Raw genomic sequence first — 21,625 nt, forward strand, 5'->3', positions numbered from 1 at the left:
CTTGCTTCGCTTACCGCTGTGTGTGCCTCATCATGTTCGTGCTTCTCGACGTTTCTGTGGTTGTGTCCTAGTTTGATCGTTTTTGATTTTTGTGCTATTTTGGACTTTGTAATCCCATTTTTGTACCTCGTTATTTTTGTCTTACCTTTTTATTCTCGCGTTTCTTGCCGTGCTCCCTCAGTTGTACTTTGTTATACTTGCATTTTTGGCGTGCTCCCTTTGTTATACTTATTAAATACAAACGTTCACTATTCCTGGTCTCCTGGTCTGTGATTGGGGTCCACATCAACGGCTTGCCGTTCATAAGAGTTTAGTGCCGTAATTGTAGGTTGCAGTAGTGCACAACTCCATCATAGTGGTTCTAGTAGCGTGATTAGATATAGTAATATTAGGCGTGTAACGGTACACAAAAATCTCGGTTCGATACGTACCTCGGTTTTGAGGTCACGGTTCTGTTCATTTTCGGTACAGTAAGAAAACAAAATGCAAAATATTTAAATGTGCTAGTTGTTTATTACACACTTGTGCTTTCAACAATAGGAACATTAGCCTATACAAAGCTAGAATTCTGCTAAAAAAGCAGCGGGTATTTAAAGAAAATCCAACAAAAATTTGCCTTTCAGAACGCGCGTATTGGTCAGCTTTCTTTCTGAAAGAAAGAAGAAAAAAGGAGTCCTGTGCTAAAGAGAAAAGCAATCCCAATGACAAAGATTTTAACATGTATTATATAAATGAAATGCCTCAATGAAACATTTTTTTTCTTATGAACGGTTTTCAAAAGCTTTATTGGTGGATTTTCTCAAGTTAAAGCGCCACACATAAATTAATAAATTTAATTGTGTAAGCAGGATGTGTGCATTATTCTTATTATTTTTACAGGTGTTTTAGCTCATTTCAATTTATTTTATTTAAATGGGCGATTATTTATTTTATGATGTGTTTATATTTTACAAATGTGATGTAGTATTTATATTGTATATTTTATGTTGTATAACTTTAGTTCCTATGTGAATATTAGTCCCTACTTGTTTTGTTGTGGTAGGAGGGTTTTGTATTGAACACGGGGCCGTGTTGGTTATTATTATAGCAGAGAGGACACCAGTAAATCAACAAAGACAAGTCAACTGTGCCCTGATCTACCACTCAAGAGATCTGATGGACTCAAAAAGTAGGTTACGATTGCGTATTAGTTTGAAAATCGACCGGATCCACTGTATTTTTACACGAGTGACTTCCGGCCCGATCCTAGCTACCGGTAGTATTATTGACGCAGGAGGGCCGCATCTCGCGTCAAATAATAAACTCTACCGTTCTTTTTGCATGCGTCGCGTTGAGCCGCTTCTGGGACGCATCTAACACTCAGCCGCACTGCGACTGGTGTGCATTGGCTGATTGACTCTAACGCCCGCGTTTCACTGCGTTCTCGCGGCGGCCACTTTGTTGCACCATTGACGTTTCTGGGTTATACTGTCCTACCGTGTTGGTCCTAATTATAGTAGAGAAGTCAGAGTAAATATAATCTACACAAAGAAACTGTAACCTGATCGACTAACAGCCTCGAAAAGTAAGGGTTATATTACCTCAGAAACTCGTTCGGTACGCGTCCGTTCCGAACCGAGCACCACGTACCGAAACGGTTCAATACTATCACATGTACCGTTACACCCTTAAGTAATATGTATAATATTTTTTATATATAATACAGATTTCTGGGGTTTAGATGAGGGGACGTCATAAATGATTTTTATTTCTAATATTTATTTCTCTGATAGTATTTTTAATAATTTTTTTAATTAATAATTTATTATCCCATAGTCGTGCGTTTTGTGAAGTCCGGACAAGGAGTACCCTTCTGTTATAAAAATAAGGGGAGTGAGATACTGCTCCCAACTCTGTTCTTGATTTGCCTGTTTTTTTCCACTGTTTGTGTGTAGATCGCGTAAATAAACTGAAGTTGAAGGTCGAGAGACTTTTTTCTGGGGAGCACCTCGTTGTGCTCTGGGGGAGAGGTCTCATGGTTGACCAGCTTTAAATTACTCTTTCCTTTATAAATGCATACAGTGGGGAGAACAAGTATTTGATACACAGTCAATGGGAAAACCCATTGGCAGTGTATCAAATACTTGTTCTCCCCACTGTATATTTCTGGTCATTATTGCTTTCTTTTTGTTGCTGAATTGTGTGTCGTCATCTTCTTTTTGTTAAGAGAATAAAAGAACCTGTGGTAAGAAAAAAATCGACTTTTCTTTTCCTTCACAAGCTGCATTATTATTTTTGTACTGTACTGTTACAGTATATTTTCAGATGTATTTTTGTGTTTTTTGTTTTTTTTTTTAACTTTACTCCCTTATTTTGACCAACATTATTGATTTATATCTTTTATACGTTTAAATTCTCCCTGGAATCAATAGTACACGTTTTGGATTTGCACTGCATGTGGACTTCATGAGGTGGCCATTCTCATAATCGCATGTGCTGCTGTGCCGTAGGCGTTCATGCGTGCGTGCATTCAAACGTACTCTTGGCCTTCTCGCTCTTGCGTGATGGCTTCCAGCGGATGCAGGAGCGATGCTCATCCAGGTAAAAGAGCCTCACCAGCCCTTTGGACCCTGTCTTCAGCTTCACCATCTGCGTCCCGGACTGCATCACGCTCATGCATCGCTCCACTGAAGAAGAAAGCACACACACATTCATAACCAATAAAAATAAGGTCAGTAAAGCATGACTGGAAGACACAAAAGGAGCAGGTGTCTTTATTTGTCTTTTAATTTGCTCACTTGATGTGAGCAAGGTCAGACTGTATACAGAGATGGCGCTGTGAATAGAGACACGCCTATCTATCCACTGAGAGAGAGTCCTGAAAGGAGCTCATAGAACAGAGACAAAGAGTCATTGATGCACAGGAAGAACATCTCAGCCTCTCTGGGTAGGAGGAAGCAAACGCCTCACATTGGAAGGTGCCAATGTCCTTTTGGTACACCTGCGCAACCAACACACTATTCTGTAAAGCCAGTCCCACTAACAGAACTATCGGCCATATTCTCAAGGCCCGACTGCCAAATTCTCAAACATACAATAAAACTAGGGCTGTCAAACAATTAAAAAATTTAATCAAATTAATCACAGCTTAAAAATTAATTAATCGTAATTAATCGCAATTCAAACCATCTCTAAAATATGCCATATTTGTCTGCAAATTATTGTTGGAATGGAAAGATAAGACGGATATATACATTCAACATACTGTACATAAGTACTGTATTTGTTTATTATAACAATAAATCCACAAGATGGCATTAACATTATTAACATTCTTTCTGTGAGAGGGATCCAAAAATAGAAAGACTTGTAATTCTTAAAGGATAAATGTGAGTTTGTATATTGTGACTAAATATTGCCATCTAGTGTATTTGTTGAGCTTTCAGCAAATGATACTGTAGCGACTTAACAGTTCTGCCCAAATGCATGATGGGAAGTGGTGCAACTATGACTGTGTGTGGTGGCTGCAAATGCTATATCTTCTCTGCGTTGGGTGCAATACATGGTGTTAAGAAAAAGATTAACTCAACTGTCATTTTTCCCTACGTTGCTTTCCCACTATATTTATAGAAGTTTAGGGGGAGATGTTAAAGCTATTGCCAATTAAAATGAATGCTTGTATCTACACCACTCACTTGACGTTGCCTCTTAGCTCTGTTTACAAGTAAAACGGCGCCATTGTAGACTGTTCGCGGCAATGTGGAGTGGGTCGTGCCGCGCATGCGTTAATTGCATTAAATATGTTAACGTGATTAATTTAAAAAATTAATTAACGCCCGTTAACGCGATAAATTTGACAGCCCTAAATAAAACACGATTGTTGAATTAAAACTAAACAAAAACACCAACATTCCACATGATGGCACCAAAATAGAGCACAAAAACAGGAAAATGGAGAGGCTTTTCAGCAAATTAGGCTGTATTGGTACCATGGAAAAAATGCTTAGAAAATGGATGTCGTTGCACTCAAATAGATCTACATGAACTCTGCTATATAATATATATACGTTGCTAATTAGTACCCCAAAAAAAGTTCTACTCACAGTTTCCAGTCATTTTTTAGTAATTAGCGTTTTTGTGTCGATCTTTTTTTTTTTTTGACTGTGGCGCAGCGATATTGATACGGCGGAGTAGCACAGTCTGCATGTGAAGCTGTTTTAGGTCACGTGCACCAATAGGAGACGAGGATTGTTACCATGGTTTCAAAAGCACACAACATGGCGCCCACCACGTCCAGATCCGACACGAGCAAAAATGAACAAAAAAAATAAGGAAACCGCATTGCCAATTTAGTCAAAAGGCATCGAAACGATACTATATGCATCTCTCATCTGTCCAAGGGCAAAAAAGTGCAGGAATTGAGACGACAACAGTGGGACACTTATAGAGCCTGCGTCAGACAATGGCTTTCTCTCCGGGCTCCGTCGAATTTTTCTCCAGGCTCCATCGAAGGATCTTACTGAAAATGCATTGCGTCGACATGGATTTTTAACCACATTGATACTGACTACAGGTAAGCCACACACACGCATTTTATTGTGAATAACAATGGGGTTTGGGGGGCTTCTGGTCAGATCACATATAAAGTTAAGACTTACAATGTGAATTCGGGGCTGTAACTGCGATGTCATTTTAAGAAGTCACCATTTTTATGTTTGATTGTTTTACATTGAGCAAAAAGTTTAGTTTGAGACTTGTATAGCATTGACAATAAATAACTGAGAGGGGGTCTTTTGTAACTGTGATGGTCATTTTAAGACAAAATTATTATGTTAGATTGTTTTATATCGAGTAAAAAGTTTACTTTGAGACTTGTATAGCATTGCCATAAAAAACTGGGAGGGGGTCTTTTGTGTTTTGAGAGGGTACAGCAAAAAAAAAAAAAGACTCATTAGCAAAAAACAGTCTTTAGATTGTTCAACTATAGTTCCAAAAACCTATTTAATAATTTTATTCAAGAAAAATGGCCAAATAGACAAGCTTAGATAATTTTGATTGGACGATTAATATTACATGGATAAAACTGTTCCTACATGGTTTATGTGTGTGAGCTTGTTTTTCAGAGCTCAAACACGCTTCACTGACCGCTACAATTTCATCCGTCAAAAGATTATACAGTGCCCTCCATAATTATTGGCACCCCTGGTTAAGATGTGTGTTTTAGCTTCTAACATTTTTTTTGATTCAAATAATTAAGACCTTAATGGAAAAAAAGAGAAAAATCCAACCTTCAATACAAGTGCATTCATTCAGTGGGGGAAAAAATCCCACATAAAGAAAAAATTATTTGACATCAAATAATGTGTGTCACAATTATTAGCACCCCTGGTGTTAATACTTTGTACAACCCCCTTTTGCCAACAAAACAAGGTCTGGGGACTGAGATGGCCATGGGAGGAGCTTGATTTTGTGTCTGGTGAACCATTTCTGTGTAGATTCGGCCATATGTTTAGGGTCATTGTCTTGCTGAAAGACCCAGTGAAGATCTCAGCTTTCGGGCAGAGGGCAACAGATTTTGATTTAAAATGTCCTGGTATTTCAAAGCATTCATGATGCCATGCACCCTAACAAGGTTCCCAGGGCCTTTGGAAACGAAACAGCCCCACAGCATCACTGACCCACCCCCATACTTCACAGTGGGTATGAGGTGCTTTTCAGCATTCGCATCTTTCGTGGCACGCCAGACCCACTTAGAGTGTTTGTTGCCAAAAAGCTCAATCTTGGTCTCACACAAAAATACACACGGTCCCAAGCTTCAACTGGGACCGTGTGCTTTGGTCAGATGCCAATAATTATAGAGGGCGCTGTAGTTGACCAGGAAGTGCTGCGAATGGACAAGCTACAAAAGACATTCGTGGACATAATGAAGAATCAAGAGGGTCTTGATGCTTCAGAATGCAGGTAACCAAAATATGTGTCCCTTTCTTGGTTTTTGTAAACAAAAGTAAATACTAGGTTAATTATTATTAACTTATTCTCACAAAAAAGGCTATGCACATATTTTAATTGATCACACACGTGCATGCGCATACACATATTCATCTTTATGGAGATTGTTGTCAACTTCCAGAGAGGCCACAGCCAACATCTTTGATCATTGATGGGGCTGCTGTAGAGAGAGTAACCAGCACAAAATTCCTCGGCGTGCACATCGAAGAGGATATCTCTTGGACCACCAACACCACATCACTAGCCAAGAAAGCACAAAGGCTCCTTCCTCTACTTCCTAAGGAAACTGAAGCACGCTATCGCCCTCTATCGTTCTTGCTGCCCTCTAGAACGAGGTGCAGGACCCTCTGGTCCAGAACCACCAGACTGACAAACAGCTTCATCCATCAGGCCGTTAGGATGTTGAGCTCTCTCCCATCATTCACTTGCACATATACACACACAGAACACTTTAATTTTTAATCCACTATCTCATAAGAACACCTTGGGCCTTGCAATACATAACAATGGGCTGTCTCAATTGTTGCCTGTCACTACATCACTTTATCATTATTGTTTCCAGTCATGTTTGTGTTCCAGTGTAATGTATGTATGTCTTACTTATGTTAGTCCTGTGTAATGTGATATGGGATAGAGAAACGCAATTTTGTTTTGTTTGTTTGACTTGTGCATATTAAGAAGATGACCATAAAGCTGAATTTGAATTTTCCCATTATTTTTTTGTGTTCAAGCGGGATCTGCTGAAAACATGTGACTTCCCACAGCTCACTTTCCACTGCCCTGCCAAGAGAAACATAAAAAAAGGGATAGATTACCGTATTGGCCCAAATATAAGACGGCCCTGATTATAAGACGACCCCCTCTTTTTCAAGACTCAAGTTTGAAGAAGACTTTTTGAACACCAAATTAATTTTTATACAGAAAATAATTACAGTACATCTGAAACAAATGATTATAACTGTAGTGGTCCTTGCCCACACTCCCCTCTGCTGGCTTTTATTGGTACAACACTTCCTGTTTTTGATGTATGGAATCACTTCAATCTTGGCTCACCTGGGAGCGCACCTGCAGCTAATCAACAATCAACACTGCTCATAAGGATCGGCCTGGGCAGCAAGCAGGTGCCAGATGATTCTGCCAGTCACCATTGGTACATCGGCCAACTAAGCCTGTAGTTTGTGACTCTTTGAATATTTAACTAGTTCTGTTTTTCTTGCCATCAGGACACCCACCCATCAAAGCCCTCGCAGCCACCGCCACAGCCACAGCCATTGACCATTAAACCCACCAGCCGCTCAACACCTTGCCCTTGTACAATAAATATCTCTTCACACTTCATCTGTTTCCGGCTCACATTTTGGTCCACATCAACTTTGCCAACTTTGCCCTTAACAATAACAATATATTCGAGAGAAAAAGCATGTTATTTTGCCTCATTCAAATCTTATCTGAACATTTAAATATGTAAACTAAAGTGCAATCACATTCGTAAATGAATGGCTTCTGGTTTTTGAAATGTAAATAAACCAATCTTTTGTGATAAAACAACAAAATTGCAATAACTGCATTAACCCTCAAAGTGAAGTCTAACTAACTGTAATCGTGAAACAAAGCTGAATAAGGAAAAACACTGCAATAAAATAATGCAAACTGGTTAAACTTGAGAGTAGCTGAGATTTGTCTTGACAGAACATCACTTCAATGATATCTGGCGCCATCTAGCATCGTGAATGGGGAGAGTAGCTGAGATCTGTCATGACAGAACATCGCTTCAATGATATCTGGCGCCATCTAGCGTCGTGAATGGGTATAATGTCTAGACCGCGAATATAAGACGACCCCCCCTTTTTCAGTCTTATTTCAATCCAAAAAACGTCTTATATTCGGGTCAGTACGGTAATATGTGTATGAGCATGCACGTGTGTGTTCAATTAAAATACATGCATACCCTTTTTTGTGAGAATAAGTTAATAACAATTAACCTTGTATTTACATTTTTTTGTTTACAAGAACCATGAGAGGAACACATTTTAGTTACCTGCATTCTGAAGCATCAAGACCCCATGGATAAAACCCCGGTTTTATCCATGTAATATTAATCGTTCAATCAAAATTATCTAAGCTTGTCTATTATGGCCATTTTTCCTGAATAAAAATATGAAATAGGTTTTTGGAATGATGATGTTAAAAGATGCTATTGATGATAGTGAAATGTCATGAGGAAATGTTACTAGAAGAAAGGGGTGAATCAAAGCTACATACTGTAAGTAGCGATGATAAGTTTGATTTTTTGGCTCTATCTGATGTTTGTCATTATCCAAACACCTTTTGAAATGTCCACTGATACTCACACACATCAACACACACCTACCCCATTTATAACATTGCAGCAGCAAGAGGTATTGGTAGACCAGCTTCAGATACAGCTAATCCTGAAATGTTAAATGCACCTGACACATCAAATACTGTGCTTCTTAAAGCACTAGCTAGTTATGAAGAACTGAGTAAGAGACTCATAGACTCAAGTCTATACCAATTGATACTGCACAGACACATGTTCCTTCGCATTCAGTCCAGCCCAGTTACTCGGGTGGGAACCAAACAGGTGAGGCTACATTTGGCAGGGTTTTCTGACTCAGAAATCGTTCGTGGTGTGCTCCGAATAATAAAACCAGGTATCTTCAAAGATATGTTGATAAATAATGAAGACATAACCGTGATTGAACTCAAGGGGTTCCTCCAAACTCACTTAAAGGAAAAAAAACGGCACCGAGCTTTTCCAAGAATTGATGTATACCAAGCAGGAGGACAACGAGACATCACAACAATTTCTCTATCGCGTGATGGGTTTAAAATTTTAAAGAATTCACCTCAAAACAAGCTGACACTGACATTAAATACTCTGCAGCTACAGTACAAGATGTGTTTTTGCACACTGTATACCAAGGCTTTGGGCACAAACATACAGATATTCGAAGAGAGCTCAAACCTTTGTTGTCAAAAGGTGAGATAACTGATGAAATGATCTTGCACTATGTGATGAAGATAACCAGTGAAGAAAACGAGAGAATGAAAAGACTGGGCCAGTCTTGCCGACAGACAGTAACAAATACACATAGCGCTCAACTCGAGCTTAAAAACATCTTCTGTAAAATCAGAGCATCTAGAGCTCAAGTCCAATCTGGCAGCACCGGATCCCTTGTGCGACCTCACAATTAAATTAGAGGAGCTCACAAAATTGATGTTGACTATGCAAAAACAAAACGCAGAGCATCAACATCATCATAGGGGCCTGTACAGTCAACCTAAAATGTCATCCAAACAAAAGAAGTCCTATGGCTGCCCAAGTTGTTTGGAAAAGAGTAGACCAGATTTTAAACATTGTTTTTCATGTGGGGAGGAAGGCCACCATGCAGCAGGCCGTTTAAAGCAAACAAAACGGCAGGGAAACTTCGGTCGGTCACTGGAGAGGGACGCCGAGTAACCGAACATGAAAATCAGTCCCTACCAAAAAGGGGAGAAGATGACCAACGGGTTTTTTCTCCAAAATCAATCCCAGTCATGAGAAACACACAAGGCCAGAGCAACCCAGAAAACGTGTCCCACCTAATTCACCACATATAGCCAAGGCTGAAGCGACTGGTAGTCTAATTGGAAAAAAAGGCCCAAGTTCCAAATTTAGATCCAAATTTGTCGATTGGTGTCCCATGGTGGAAAAGCGCTATACAAGTATAACACCATTTACCATTTACCATCAGCAAACATCCCATGGATAGACCATTATTAGGCTTCAACGTTTTGGAAGTGCTAATTTGACGTGAACCAGAGGGTTTTGTACCAACACTTGCTAGCCTTCTCAGCAATGCAATATCTTTACCGAACGAAACTGCGGAAATACTAGTCAACTTCATTCAGACAACAAAGCCAGTCATGTAGCAAGGATGTTTGAGAACAGGGGTCAAAGACATCGTGCTTCCAGCTGGTCAAGTGTCGTGGGCCAAGTGCAGAGTTCAGTCAAACATGGATGCCTCAACCCACTTGGTATTATTTGAAAGCAATGAAGACAAGTTGTCATCTGCAAGGGGAGGTAGAGCCGAGCTTGTTAGAAATACAGAACCCAAGAAAATCCTTTGTCATCATTCCAGTTGTAAACAACACCAAGCATGACATCATAATAACACGCAAAACGGCAATAGGTCTCCTGCAACATGTTGGGAGTGTTATGGAAGCAGATATCTGTGACAAAACAAAGCCAGTAACAACTGTCAGCGAGGTCACCACCACTCAAATCAGTGGCTCGGATTCATCCCTGTAGCATCCACCTGTCAACCTCGACCACCTGGAGGAAGAGTAGCAAGTTATTGCTAGAAAGATGCTGCATGAGGAGTCAAATGCTTTTGCAAGAAGTGAAGATGACATTGGCTGTATCCCAAATTGGCAAATGATGATTAACCTAAAAGATGATGTGCCTGTGCATTAAACGTACACCTCCATTCCCAAACCACTATTCAAAGAAGTTAAGGAATATATTCAGGACCTTCCAGTAAAGGGATCGTGAAATCTAGGTCAGCCTATTCTACCCCAGTTGTATGTGTACGAAAGAAAGACGGCACTCTTCATATTGCCATCGATTACAGTCTTCTTAACCAAAAGACTGTACCAGACAGGCACCTTCTCGAATACAAGATCTGACAGACACACTGGGTGGATATTCAGTGTTCAGCATACTTGACCAAGGGGTTTATAGACCCTACCCACCGACGTCATAAAACCACGTGCTCGCTGTGTGGTTCCGCCCACTTGTCCGTCATTTTGTCTCTGTATTAGCATTGTTTTCAATTGATCGAGGAATTTAAAATGCATTTCATGGAAGACCCGGTGCTTTCTGATGCCGTAAACTCACTGGATGTGTTGCATAAAAGGCGTTATGTGGAAAAGCTTCGTTCTATACAGTCGCCAGATCCATATTTGATGCCTAAATCGATGATTTTTGACCGGCTGCCTTCGCCGTCTCTGCTTGACCCTGATATTTACAACTATCTTGTCCACACAAAATCAGACTATTCTCACGAAAGTTTGAAAAACTTTAAGAGCTTGGAGGCTTATAAATGCTACGTTGCTGGTTGGGTGAAACAGGTCCTCGTACACGAAAATTCGGCAGGAATCTTGTGCTCGGAAGGTGAGTTACGAAATTTTCAATTCAAAATCTTTTGTTCTTGCTAACATCCACTGTCAAGTCTAATGTATTTCATGTCATTTGTCAATGGAGCTAGGGCTTTTAATGTTTATATGGATTAGCGATAGCACTCTCAATACATACATACGTGTATGTTGTCGGCGATTAGCCTAGCAATGATCTTAATTGTGGTTGTCAGCCCAAAACCCTCTAAATATATATTAAATGCATCTTACCAGATATAAAATGACTACTACATAATCTGTGGTAATCGTTTGGAGCCCAGTTTTCTCGTCGAATTGCAGCAGCCCATCTCGCTCTCTCCTCTCCGTGTCTCTCGGAATCCGGTAGAACTTCAAGTCTCTCCGTCTATCTTCTCTGTTATTGCAACCGACCGCCACACACGCCTTCACCATTTTGAGTATTAATGTTAACGAGCAGAAAAACACGCCGTAAATAGGAGGAAGGTACGTAGCCGTAACAGGTCAACACGATGTGTTGACGGACAAGTGGGCGGCACCAGTCAGGAGAGCGGAGTTGTGACGTCACGTGGGTAGGGTCTATAGCAGAAGGCTCACTTCACCTCACCACCTTCATAACTCTCTGGGAGCTTTACGAGTGGATTAGGATTCCATTCTGACTCTTTAATGCACCAGCAGCTTTCCAGAGAAGCATGGGCATGGAGAAGATGTTGGGCTCTCTGAGGGACGAATGTTGCATTCCTTACCTGGATGGCCTGTTGTGCTACTCAAAATCCTTCAGTGACCACGTGGAAGTAAACCGCAAAGTCCTTCAAGCGCTATAACACCATGGAGTAAAGCTGTGAGCCGAAAAGTGTGAGATGTTCCAGAAGGAGGTCCGCTATGTTCGACGCTTAGTGTCATCTGAGGGAGTTCGAGTTGACCCCAAAGACTGAGATGCGGTGCAGGCTTTAAAGAACGAAACTCCTCAAACAGTTGATGATCTCCGCCAAGTTCTTGGTGTCCTGAGTTATTACCGCTCCTACATTCAAGATTTTGCAAAAATTGCTAAGCCATTGTATGAGCTGCTCCAAGTTAAGTCCACCAGGCTCTAACGACTTCCACGCAACTGTAATTCCATCTGCTGAGCGTTTTAACCGCACACTACTGAATATGTTACAGACACTCACAGACAAAGAAAAGGAGAGGTGGAAAGAACACTTACCGCAAGTGATTCTTGCATACAACTGCACGCGGCACGAGTGCACTGGGTTCTCACCTCACTGTCTAATATATGGACAACATCCCCGCCTGCCCGTGGATCTCTTGTTTGGAGTAGTGGACAACACCGAACCAGTGACACACAAAATATGTGGAAAAATGGTCAAAGAGAATGATGGAAGCTTACAATATTGCCAACAAAGCTAGCATGTCGTTAACTGCCAAGAACAAGTCATACTATGACATACTATAATGAATGAATGAAATATTTATTGTCATCATCGGTATCATTGACAGTTACAAAATGTGGGATAGTTTGGCCAAAGAAAGAGAATCATTGACAGTCACAAAATATGGAATGATTTGCTCGACCGATGACAGACAAAGGAAGACGGGAAAAGCATATGCTTATCAATACCTGTCCCCCTACAGCCCGGGATGCACAGTTTAGCATAGCAGAGTTGCATAGTCACATTACATGAGCTTTTATTTTCCGTTTTTGTTTTTCTTTGTTTTTTTTGTTTGTTTTTTTTTGCTTTTGTCCATTTTTTCACTTGTATAACTTCCCAAAAGTCATTGATTGCCATGAGGTTGCATTGCAGAGAAGATTCTGTCCAATGCTTAGCGTCCAGTCAAGCAGCTCCATTTGCACTTGCAGATTAGTGATCTAAGTTTGCTGCAGGGCATATCTTCAGGGCGTGCGATGTTAGGTCTTAGTCTCTGTCCCTACTCCTCACAACTTTAATCTTCATATCTTGCGACTTCCGAGACCCAGGTGCTGGCAATTTTCCCCTTTCTTGAGCTGACGTCCTTTTTTTGCAATTTGGACATTTCGGCGAGTCAAGTTGTCATTCAGAAAAATCTTCGTTCCTTTCAGGCGGTGGCGCTGGTTAAGCAGGGCAACCTTGCTCTTGTGATCTGCCAGCTTCACAACCACCGTCGCCGGTCCTCTCCCCCCAGCTGGGAGCAGAAAGCAGTGACGGATGTCCTGCGGTTCCACGTTTATTCCAAATTCTTGCAGCTTGGCGATTGCCTGCTGAGCCACAGTATCAGGTGGGCTGGCGGCCTCTGCAAATGATGTAGGCGTCAGTTTTAATCCAGAGATGATGAGATCATTTGCGCATCTTCCTTGGTCGAGATCATCAACTAGAATTTCCAGCCTTTTGATGCGAACCTCCTTCTCCTCAACCGCTTGCTTGAGTTTCTCGTTTTCACCACGCATCAGCTGTAGTTCTTTCATGACTTCTCGATTCTGGCTTTGAATCGGGTCAGTCAAGAGGCCTCCAATGTCTGGATGGAGGACTTGACTTCATCCAGATCCTCAGGTTTCAGGCTTCTCAGAGCCATACTGGAGTCGTGCTTCAGGCTGGCCCTGACCCTGAGCGCTTATCGGCTCAGATAAGAGAGTGCTTCAGGAGCTCAAGAGAGTGCGTCTGTGCACAGTGAGAGCTGGAGCAAGAATGATAATGAATAATGGTGACTTCTTAAATGACATCACAGTTACAGCCCAGAATTCACATTGTAAGTCTTAACTTCATATGAGATCTGACCAGAAGCCCCCCAGCCCCATTATTATTCACAATATAAGGCGTGTGTGTGGCTTACCTGTAGTCAATGTCAATGTGGTTAAAAATACACGTCGACGCAATGCATTTTCAGGAACATTCTTTGACAGAGCCTGGAGAAAAAGCCATTGTCTGACGCAGACTCTATAAGTGTCCCACCGTTGCAGTCTCAATTTCTGCACTTTTTCGCCCTTGGACAGATGACAGATGAATACAGCATCGTTTTGATGCCTTTTGACTAAATTTGGAATGCGGTTTCCTTGTTTTTTGTTCATATTCGCTCGTGTCGGAGCTGGACGTGGTGGACGCCATGTTGTGCGTTTTCGAAATCATGGCAACAATCCTCGTCTTCTCTTGGTGCACGTGACCTAAAACAGCTTCACACACGAACTATGCTACCCCGCCGTATCAATATCATTGTGCCACAGTCAATATCGACACAAAACGCTAATTACTAAAAATATGACTGGAAACCGTGAGTAGAACTTTTTTGGTGTAGTAATTAGAAACGTATATATATTATAAAGCAGAGTTCATGTAGATCCATTTGAGTAGAACGAACCAACACAATTTCGCTCAGCCAATAGTCTAATGCCCCTTTCCCACTGAAACTAGTGGGTCAACGCGCGTTTTTTCCAAGCCGATGCAACCCACGAGCAATTGGCATTTGGCACCTTTCCCATTGACAAAAAAAAAAAAAAAAAAGCCGTGTCTTTTTTTTTTTTTCACCCGTCTAACCCCCCACCCCTCCTCAGCCGTGCGTAAGGTTACGTGACGTCACCACGCTAAGATGCGCGTCGACAAGTGTGACCGAATTCATTCAGTTCAAGGAAGTAAACAATGCAGAGCAACATGGAAGCCTCCTTTGTGTTTGTGTTCTCTGTTTTCATGCTTTTTACTGCCCTCAAAATGGTCGAAATGCAGTAGTCCGCTCGTAGCCTCGAGCTTTTAATTTACCAGCAATATTTTTATAAATTGCTGTGTCTCGCACGGTCCCAGACAACTGTCGCTGAATCTCCTCTTCTCCACGGATGGAAAGGAGCTGGTAGGTCTCATCATCTTTCCAATGCTGACACATGTTGTTCAATGTGGTGCGCTACTGGCTCCTTCTTCTTCTACTAGCTTTGTTGTGAGCATCGACGTAACTACGGTTGTGGGGCGTGTTAAATGGGAGGCGACTGGCACGTTGTTATGACACATCACGTAAGAGCCTACGTCACCACGTAGATTAGGGTGTTGACTGTTGACCCGGGGTTTTGCTTTCACACTGCATGACGATCAGAGCCGAGGTGATTTTAACGCTGGTCGCTTGGCGGGTTGATTGACACGGGTCGAGGCGGGCCGCTGCACCTTTCCCACTGCCACCAAAAGTCGATTGTTAGTGGGTTGACATGGGTTTTTTGGCCAGTGGGAAAGGGGTATAAATTAAAAAAAAGTTAATCTGTTGTTATGGGAATTCTACATGCCAGAACACAAATATGGCTGTGTATGAGTACTATTTAAGTTTGCGTACTGGCAGAACATGGCTACGTCTTCTTCTTGACAATCGAGCAATCACTCTACTGTAGCTCTTAGGGTGACGTGGGAGTGTGGAGTGGCCAGGCCATGAAGAACCATCCAGTCTGTAATATGCAAATGGGATTGGTCCTTTATCGTATTATGAATAAACATGACTCACCATGGTTTTAAAGCAACTGATGTAAGGTAGAAAAAGGCAGGGGGCCACCAACCACTTCAGAAGGCCATTGTTTGCAATCATAAAATCATTTAGATGATATATCCCAAAACAATATTCAACTTCATGGCAGTGAAATATTTACTATTTAACACATTGGTTCATTCTGTGATGTGGGAAGCCATGAAAGACAGGCAGAGAGGAATGTAGCCCTAAACACCATGAGATTTATGGCACAATTACGACCACCATTCTTCACAGTCATGTTTTTTTCCGGAGTGTCGCATCAATTCGTCATAAAAAAAAAAAAAAAAACATTAAAAAAAAAAAAAAACAATATAAATAGTGTGTTGAGCTATGGGTTTGATTCAATCGGTGACCCTCCACAAATCATCTTTCCCCATTGAAAGAAATGTAAAGTTAATTGATCTGAAGAATGGTTCAATATCAGTAGCTGCTAAGCTGCTAAGTAGCTATTCGCTGTTTAAGGTGGAGCATTCGCTGCCACCTTACAATACTTGTATCTCAAAATTGCTTGAGCCAACAACAACAAACTCAGGTGTTAAAGGGTTAATCCTTTAACACCTGAGTCTATTTTGTCCGAATTTGCATGCCTTTGATGTTGCCTTTATATTTCTAAGAAAAATTGTTCACAACGGCCTGGTTGGGTCCCTTTTTTCAGGACACCATAACCTTCATGTCCAAACTTGTTTTCTTCACTGACCAATTATAATCAACATTTTGGACCCAAAAAGACAAAAAAAATCCCAAATTTCTGTGTCAAAATTTGAAATACTGATGTTCCATTGACAACTAAACATGCTCAACAAAACGTTTTGAAGCTTGATAATATTTATTGAACTTGTAAGGATGAACATTCAACAAAAAAAAATGAGACTGAATAGTTTTATATTTGATAATTCAACAGAAACAGCAGGTATGGGCGTTTTTGTCCTTTCTACATACTATGGTCAAAACAGGTTATATTCATCAGACCAACAGTGCAAAATAGTGAATTTATGCATATATATAATCGGTAACACTTTATAATAACTATCCATTTTACTAGTTAATAGATCATTAGTAAACTGTTGATAAATGATTTTTTTGTTGATTTGTGAAGTATTTGTTAACAGTTTGTTAAGCATTTACAGGGTGTTCTTAACCTGAAACACAGTTTGTGTAGAAACGTTTCAAGTTTTTGTGTGTAACGTTTGGCATTTCTATCTTTTCAGGTTAAGAAATGCCGTTCACTTCAAAAGAAAAGGCATTTTGATAAGGCATTTTGCAGGCAGCGCTCATGTTGCACATTTATGAAAATCTGCCATAGAACCAACAAATATTTGTACTTTTCTTTGTATATTTAACCAATAAAACTTATGACCTTCAACATGAAATGTATATAGTTTTATCAAGATCCATCAACTAGCATGGGCATTTAGAATGGGGTCAACCATATTGGAACACCCTGTAAATGCTTAACAAACTGTTAACAAATACTTCACAAATCAACAATAAATCATTTATCAACAGTTTACTAATGATCTATTAACTAGTAAAACGGATAGTTATTATAAAGTGTTACCATATGATCTAGTTTAGAGGATATTCTTTGTGAGATTAGGTATGGCACCCATCACCTTATCAAAACTATATATATACATACAACCAAGCTTCTTGAACAAACACATCTATATAAAAAAAATGTAAAGACTGACAGTGACAAAAAATTCAAATATAACATTGAAAAAAAAAAGTCTTTTCAAAAATATTGACAATAAAGTAGTTCCGTTCAATTTTTTCAGGCATGCCACTCAGTTTCCTCTTGAACAGCAGGACACAGAGCTACGTCACACACTACGGCAAATAGCCCACTCTTCCGCCGTTTGGTGCTGCTGTCAGCCTGGCTCTTCTAACTAGCCGTCTCATCCGAGGAAAACGACAAATCTTGCTCATCCACTTTCTCAATTTGGTGAAATACCGCAATTGCTTGCGCTAAATTTAGTTTTCGATTCATTCCACACATTTCAAAGTCGCTCACTCAATCCAACCGGCCATCGCTCGCTACCTCGCCTCCCTCTCCTTAGGTGGCGCCTCGCTCAGCAATTTATTAAAACTGTTCACATTACGTCCGTCCTTCAAGACCTCACAATGGCTCCTGGGATATGTAGTTTTTCGTGGTGCTTTCGGTTTTGGTATAAGGTAAAAGGACAAGAAATGATGGAAATACAGACATAAGCACATGGTACAAGTAGTGTTTTAATGTTTATTTATAAGGGCAATAAAACTATAATACTCAAATGACATTATCTCCAGTTTTAGTCCGTCGATTGTCTTCAAATAAAAACGGGCATAGACCTCAACTTCCGCACTTTCAAATGAGACCAACCAGCAACACGTGGGTGATGTTATTCCAGCGTGAGGAGGCTTCAAAGACGATATGCGTAATTTTGTCTCCGCCGACATATTCGGCGTTAAAGAATTAAAGGGAAAGACAAAACCTAGAATAACTGACATTCCTGTAAAAGTCAGTTCCTCAAAGTTAGTAAGTACGCAAATCGCAAATTTCTCAGACCTCTGATAGAGAAAATAATGTTTTAACACAAAAAATGACACCGTTTATGGACGTGTCCATTTTGCGATGTCAGTTATACCCTCACACATACTAGTACATGTTGATGGACTCAAGCACAGGTAGATGTGATCATGGTAATTAATGGCGTAATTAGAAAGGGCGAGTAAGTTGGGATCGTCACATTTGACTAAAACAGGAACAGCGTTGATCAAATGTCAGGTGGCTAATTCCTAAAAATACTGGCTGTTATTTAAAGTATGGTGTTCTCCACAATTATAAATCAGTATTTCAAGGCCCATTGTAATGCGTTGATAAAATGACTGCACTGAGGGCCTTATATGGATCTGATTATGACCATAACGGAGAGGCACTCTACAACAGAAATGGGCATGATAAAACCCAGGCAGAGGTGAGCAAGCCATTAAGACACATGTACTTTACTGCTTTTGCTATTTTATGCTCCACAAAATGCAGCTCTGGCATGTTGGGAAGCAAGACAATAAGCACTAACAAGGATAGATTTGCACAATGAGCCCTGCTGGTGGGCATTGAGTGCTTGAGAATATAATAGAACACTGAACACAGAAGAATTAATCAGAGACAAGAAAATAGGCGGAGTGTGCATTATTTATCTCACACAAGCTTCTGAAGCTGACAGCTTCATTAACAGATGGATTTCAACTGTAGCTTGTGTGGGAATGTCATGTTATTGATCTCCAATCTACAGTTCCAGCTCAAGCATATTCTTCTAGGTGTCATATCTCAGATGGTTTCAGGCTATAACCACATGTCCCTGGCGCGACAAGCTTCCAGCGAGGCGTTCAATTACATAACATCATAAATACAACCCAGGCGGGGGAGAACCGTACACACCGCCACCGCTGGGGGACTTCTCAATTCCCTCGGAGTGAAAACGTGAGAAGGTTTTCTCTGAGAAAAATGGAGGAAGGGAAAACAAGCTTAAATAGAATACACAAGTAAGTGGTGATTTATTTATTATTATCCTATCTAGCACAAGGCAGCGTTCTTTAAATAGAAGGAGAACATACCCGACATACATATTGGACACATTTTGGCATATCTTACACCAAAGTAACTACCGTACTTAAAAAATTGATAATTGATGATGCAGAATGTTCTCTTCATTCTGTTTAAGATATACGTATGTACTTATTTGTTTAGCATATAGTGTATTCTTTCCTGTCATTATGGAAATTCCATTTCCCCTGAAAGGTTTCTTGTGAAAGATGTTGTGCCTCAGCAGCAACGACATCTATTGGCCTGAGCCACTGAAGTGCCCATAAATTTTGCTTAACTCCTTTGCTGCCATTGACGGTGGTAGACGTCCAGTCTATGTTGACTGGGATCTATCTAGTGAAAAAATCACAGCAGAATTATGAAAAATAACTACATATGGCTCTGGAGCCAAATTTTGCATGATGCTTATTGGACGTCTATTATGGTCAATGGCCCTAAGAGTTAATTTACTGACAATGATCCCTCCTAGTCCTCCCAGTTCAAATGAATTGGACGTCTATCGCCGTCAGTGGCGGCCAATGAGTCCATAATTTGATGTTCCCTCAACTAAATAAGGTATGCAGCCACAATCAAACAATAATCCAGCATGTCACTGTCACAGTCTACTTTGCCAAACTGTGTCAGGAAAAATCAATTTTCTGTCCGTCATATACAAGGCCGCAACCTCCCAAGGAATATTTTATTTTAGATGAAGTGTGACATTGATTTTGTCGCTTAGTTGAAAAACAAAATTGCATCTTGAACCATTTATCCTGTTACTTATTTATTTTTTAGGGAGCCACAAATGTAAGCTGCAGGCCATGGGAGTAGATGGCACATGAAAGCTTTGAAGCAGCTAATTCAAATATATTTTAATAGGCGAGCTGATGGGGATGACGAAATTGAACAAAGCTTGTCCTCTCTCTGATGCACACAATGAAGATCAAGTCAGGACACATTCAACACCCATTCACCCGTGTAATATTAGCATCTGTGCTTTTCATCATTTCAGATCATAAAGGTCCTTTGCATGCACTTTTCCATTTGAAACGTCACAAAAGGCATTGAATTTATAAACAGAATTCAAAGTTTTTGTTCTCTAGCGCCACAGTCACAGAACAGCATAGAGTTGAATTACCGTCTGTGATAAGAAGGTGGAAATTCTTCACCAAAAATGAGAATAAAACTATTGCTACAATAAAAATTACATGTTTTAAAGGGATCCAAGGATAGAAAGACTTGCCGTTTTTAAAAGATAAACGTTATTATGAGTTACAATAAACCCCTCTTGATGTTCTCGTGTTTATACAATTTGTAGTTTAGCTAGTAAGTCGCCATTGTTGTTGACATCGCAGGGCAGTGATGTCACATGGTTACGCTTCCGGGCTTCCAGAGTATGACTCTCGCAACATAAATGGAACATTAATGAACATGACAGCACTGTCGATATTTCACAAAATGAGCAGCAAAACCAAAATGAACAGGAAAGACTGTATGAGACGAGACAAGAGTAGGAAAAAAAACGGTGTTCTGCCAAAATGTGCTACACGGGCTAAACGTCCTACAACAGGCGAATTTGATACCCAAAGTACTACCGTGTGCTTGTAGCTTGTTTTGTTCAGATTATTGCATACAGACAGAACATACTAAAGATGCCTTAAGAAAATAGTTAAACGTAGTAATATCAAATAAGGGTGGTTTGCATATGCTATGTGACTAATGTGGTCAACAGATCAAGAATCTGCTTTAAAGCTACCACAAAAAAAAACATAATGCTTAAAAGTATGAGAGGGAAACACATGCAAAAAGTATTTTGAGGCAAAAAAAAGTTAATAAAAGACTCAATAAAAACACAAATTGTCAGTACTCGCTGCTTTTAACCGATGTGCGGATGTGTTGGACGTCTCGCTGCATAGGAAAGGATTGCAGAACACCGGTAGTGTTCGTGTAGTGACAGTGACAAACTACGTCATCACCCCGAGTGTCCATTGCACGCGTAAAACATGGCGCCCTCTGTAGGTCAAAACATGTCCTAAACATAGATTTTGAAATCAATGTCAATATTTTATGTGTTTCAATAACATATTTTAGTAAAAGAGAAATATTTTGGCTTATTAGAGCCTACGAGTCTTTTAAGTCTGAGGGTCCCTTTAAAACAGATATGGAATGACAGAATGAAACACTGATAAAGAATTCCAGAAAATTAGTACAGAGAAGAACATTATTTGACCAGGACGAAAGAGGAAACGGCAAAAGGGAAGGGTCACACGCAGTGATCAAAGTTTTGGTGGTGCTGCCACCTCCGCATTGGGAATGCATATCACATCGGCAAATTGGAGGTTTCATGCACTTTCGCGCTTCCGTGTGCACGCAGTTTTCCGCACACATGATGGTCGTGTAAATGGGTTAAAATAACTGAAAAACGCATCTTTTGTGTTATTGCGTAAG

The 21,625-nt window shown here is 40.4% G+C and overlaps 1 protein-coding gene across 2 annotated transcripts in view; it reads right to left on the reverse strand.

Moving 5' to 3' along the window:
- Nucleotides 1-21,625, reverse strand: part of plch1 (phospholipase C, eta 1) — a 148,706-nt gene that overhangs the window by 88,418 nt on the left and 38,663 nt on the right. For both annotated transcript variants that reach the window (XM_057838266.1, XM_057838265.1), the window contains one exon: nucleotides 2,520-2,666. In XM_057838266.1, the coding sequence (XP_057694249.1) occupies nucleotides 2,520-2,666 (147 nt within the window). The remainder of the gene's footprint in view (nucleotides 1-2,519; nucleotides 2,667-21,625) is intronic.

This window comes from Corythoichthys intestinalis, chromosome 6 (assembly GCF_030265065.1).
Source record: "Corythoichthys intestinalis isolate RoL2023-P3 chromosome 6, ASM3026506v1, whole genome shotgun sequence".
Taxonomy (NCBI): domain Eukaryota; kingdom Metazoa; phylum Chordata; class Actinopteri; order Syngnathiformes; family Syngnathidae; genus Corythoichthys; species Corythoichthys intestinalis.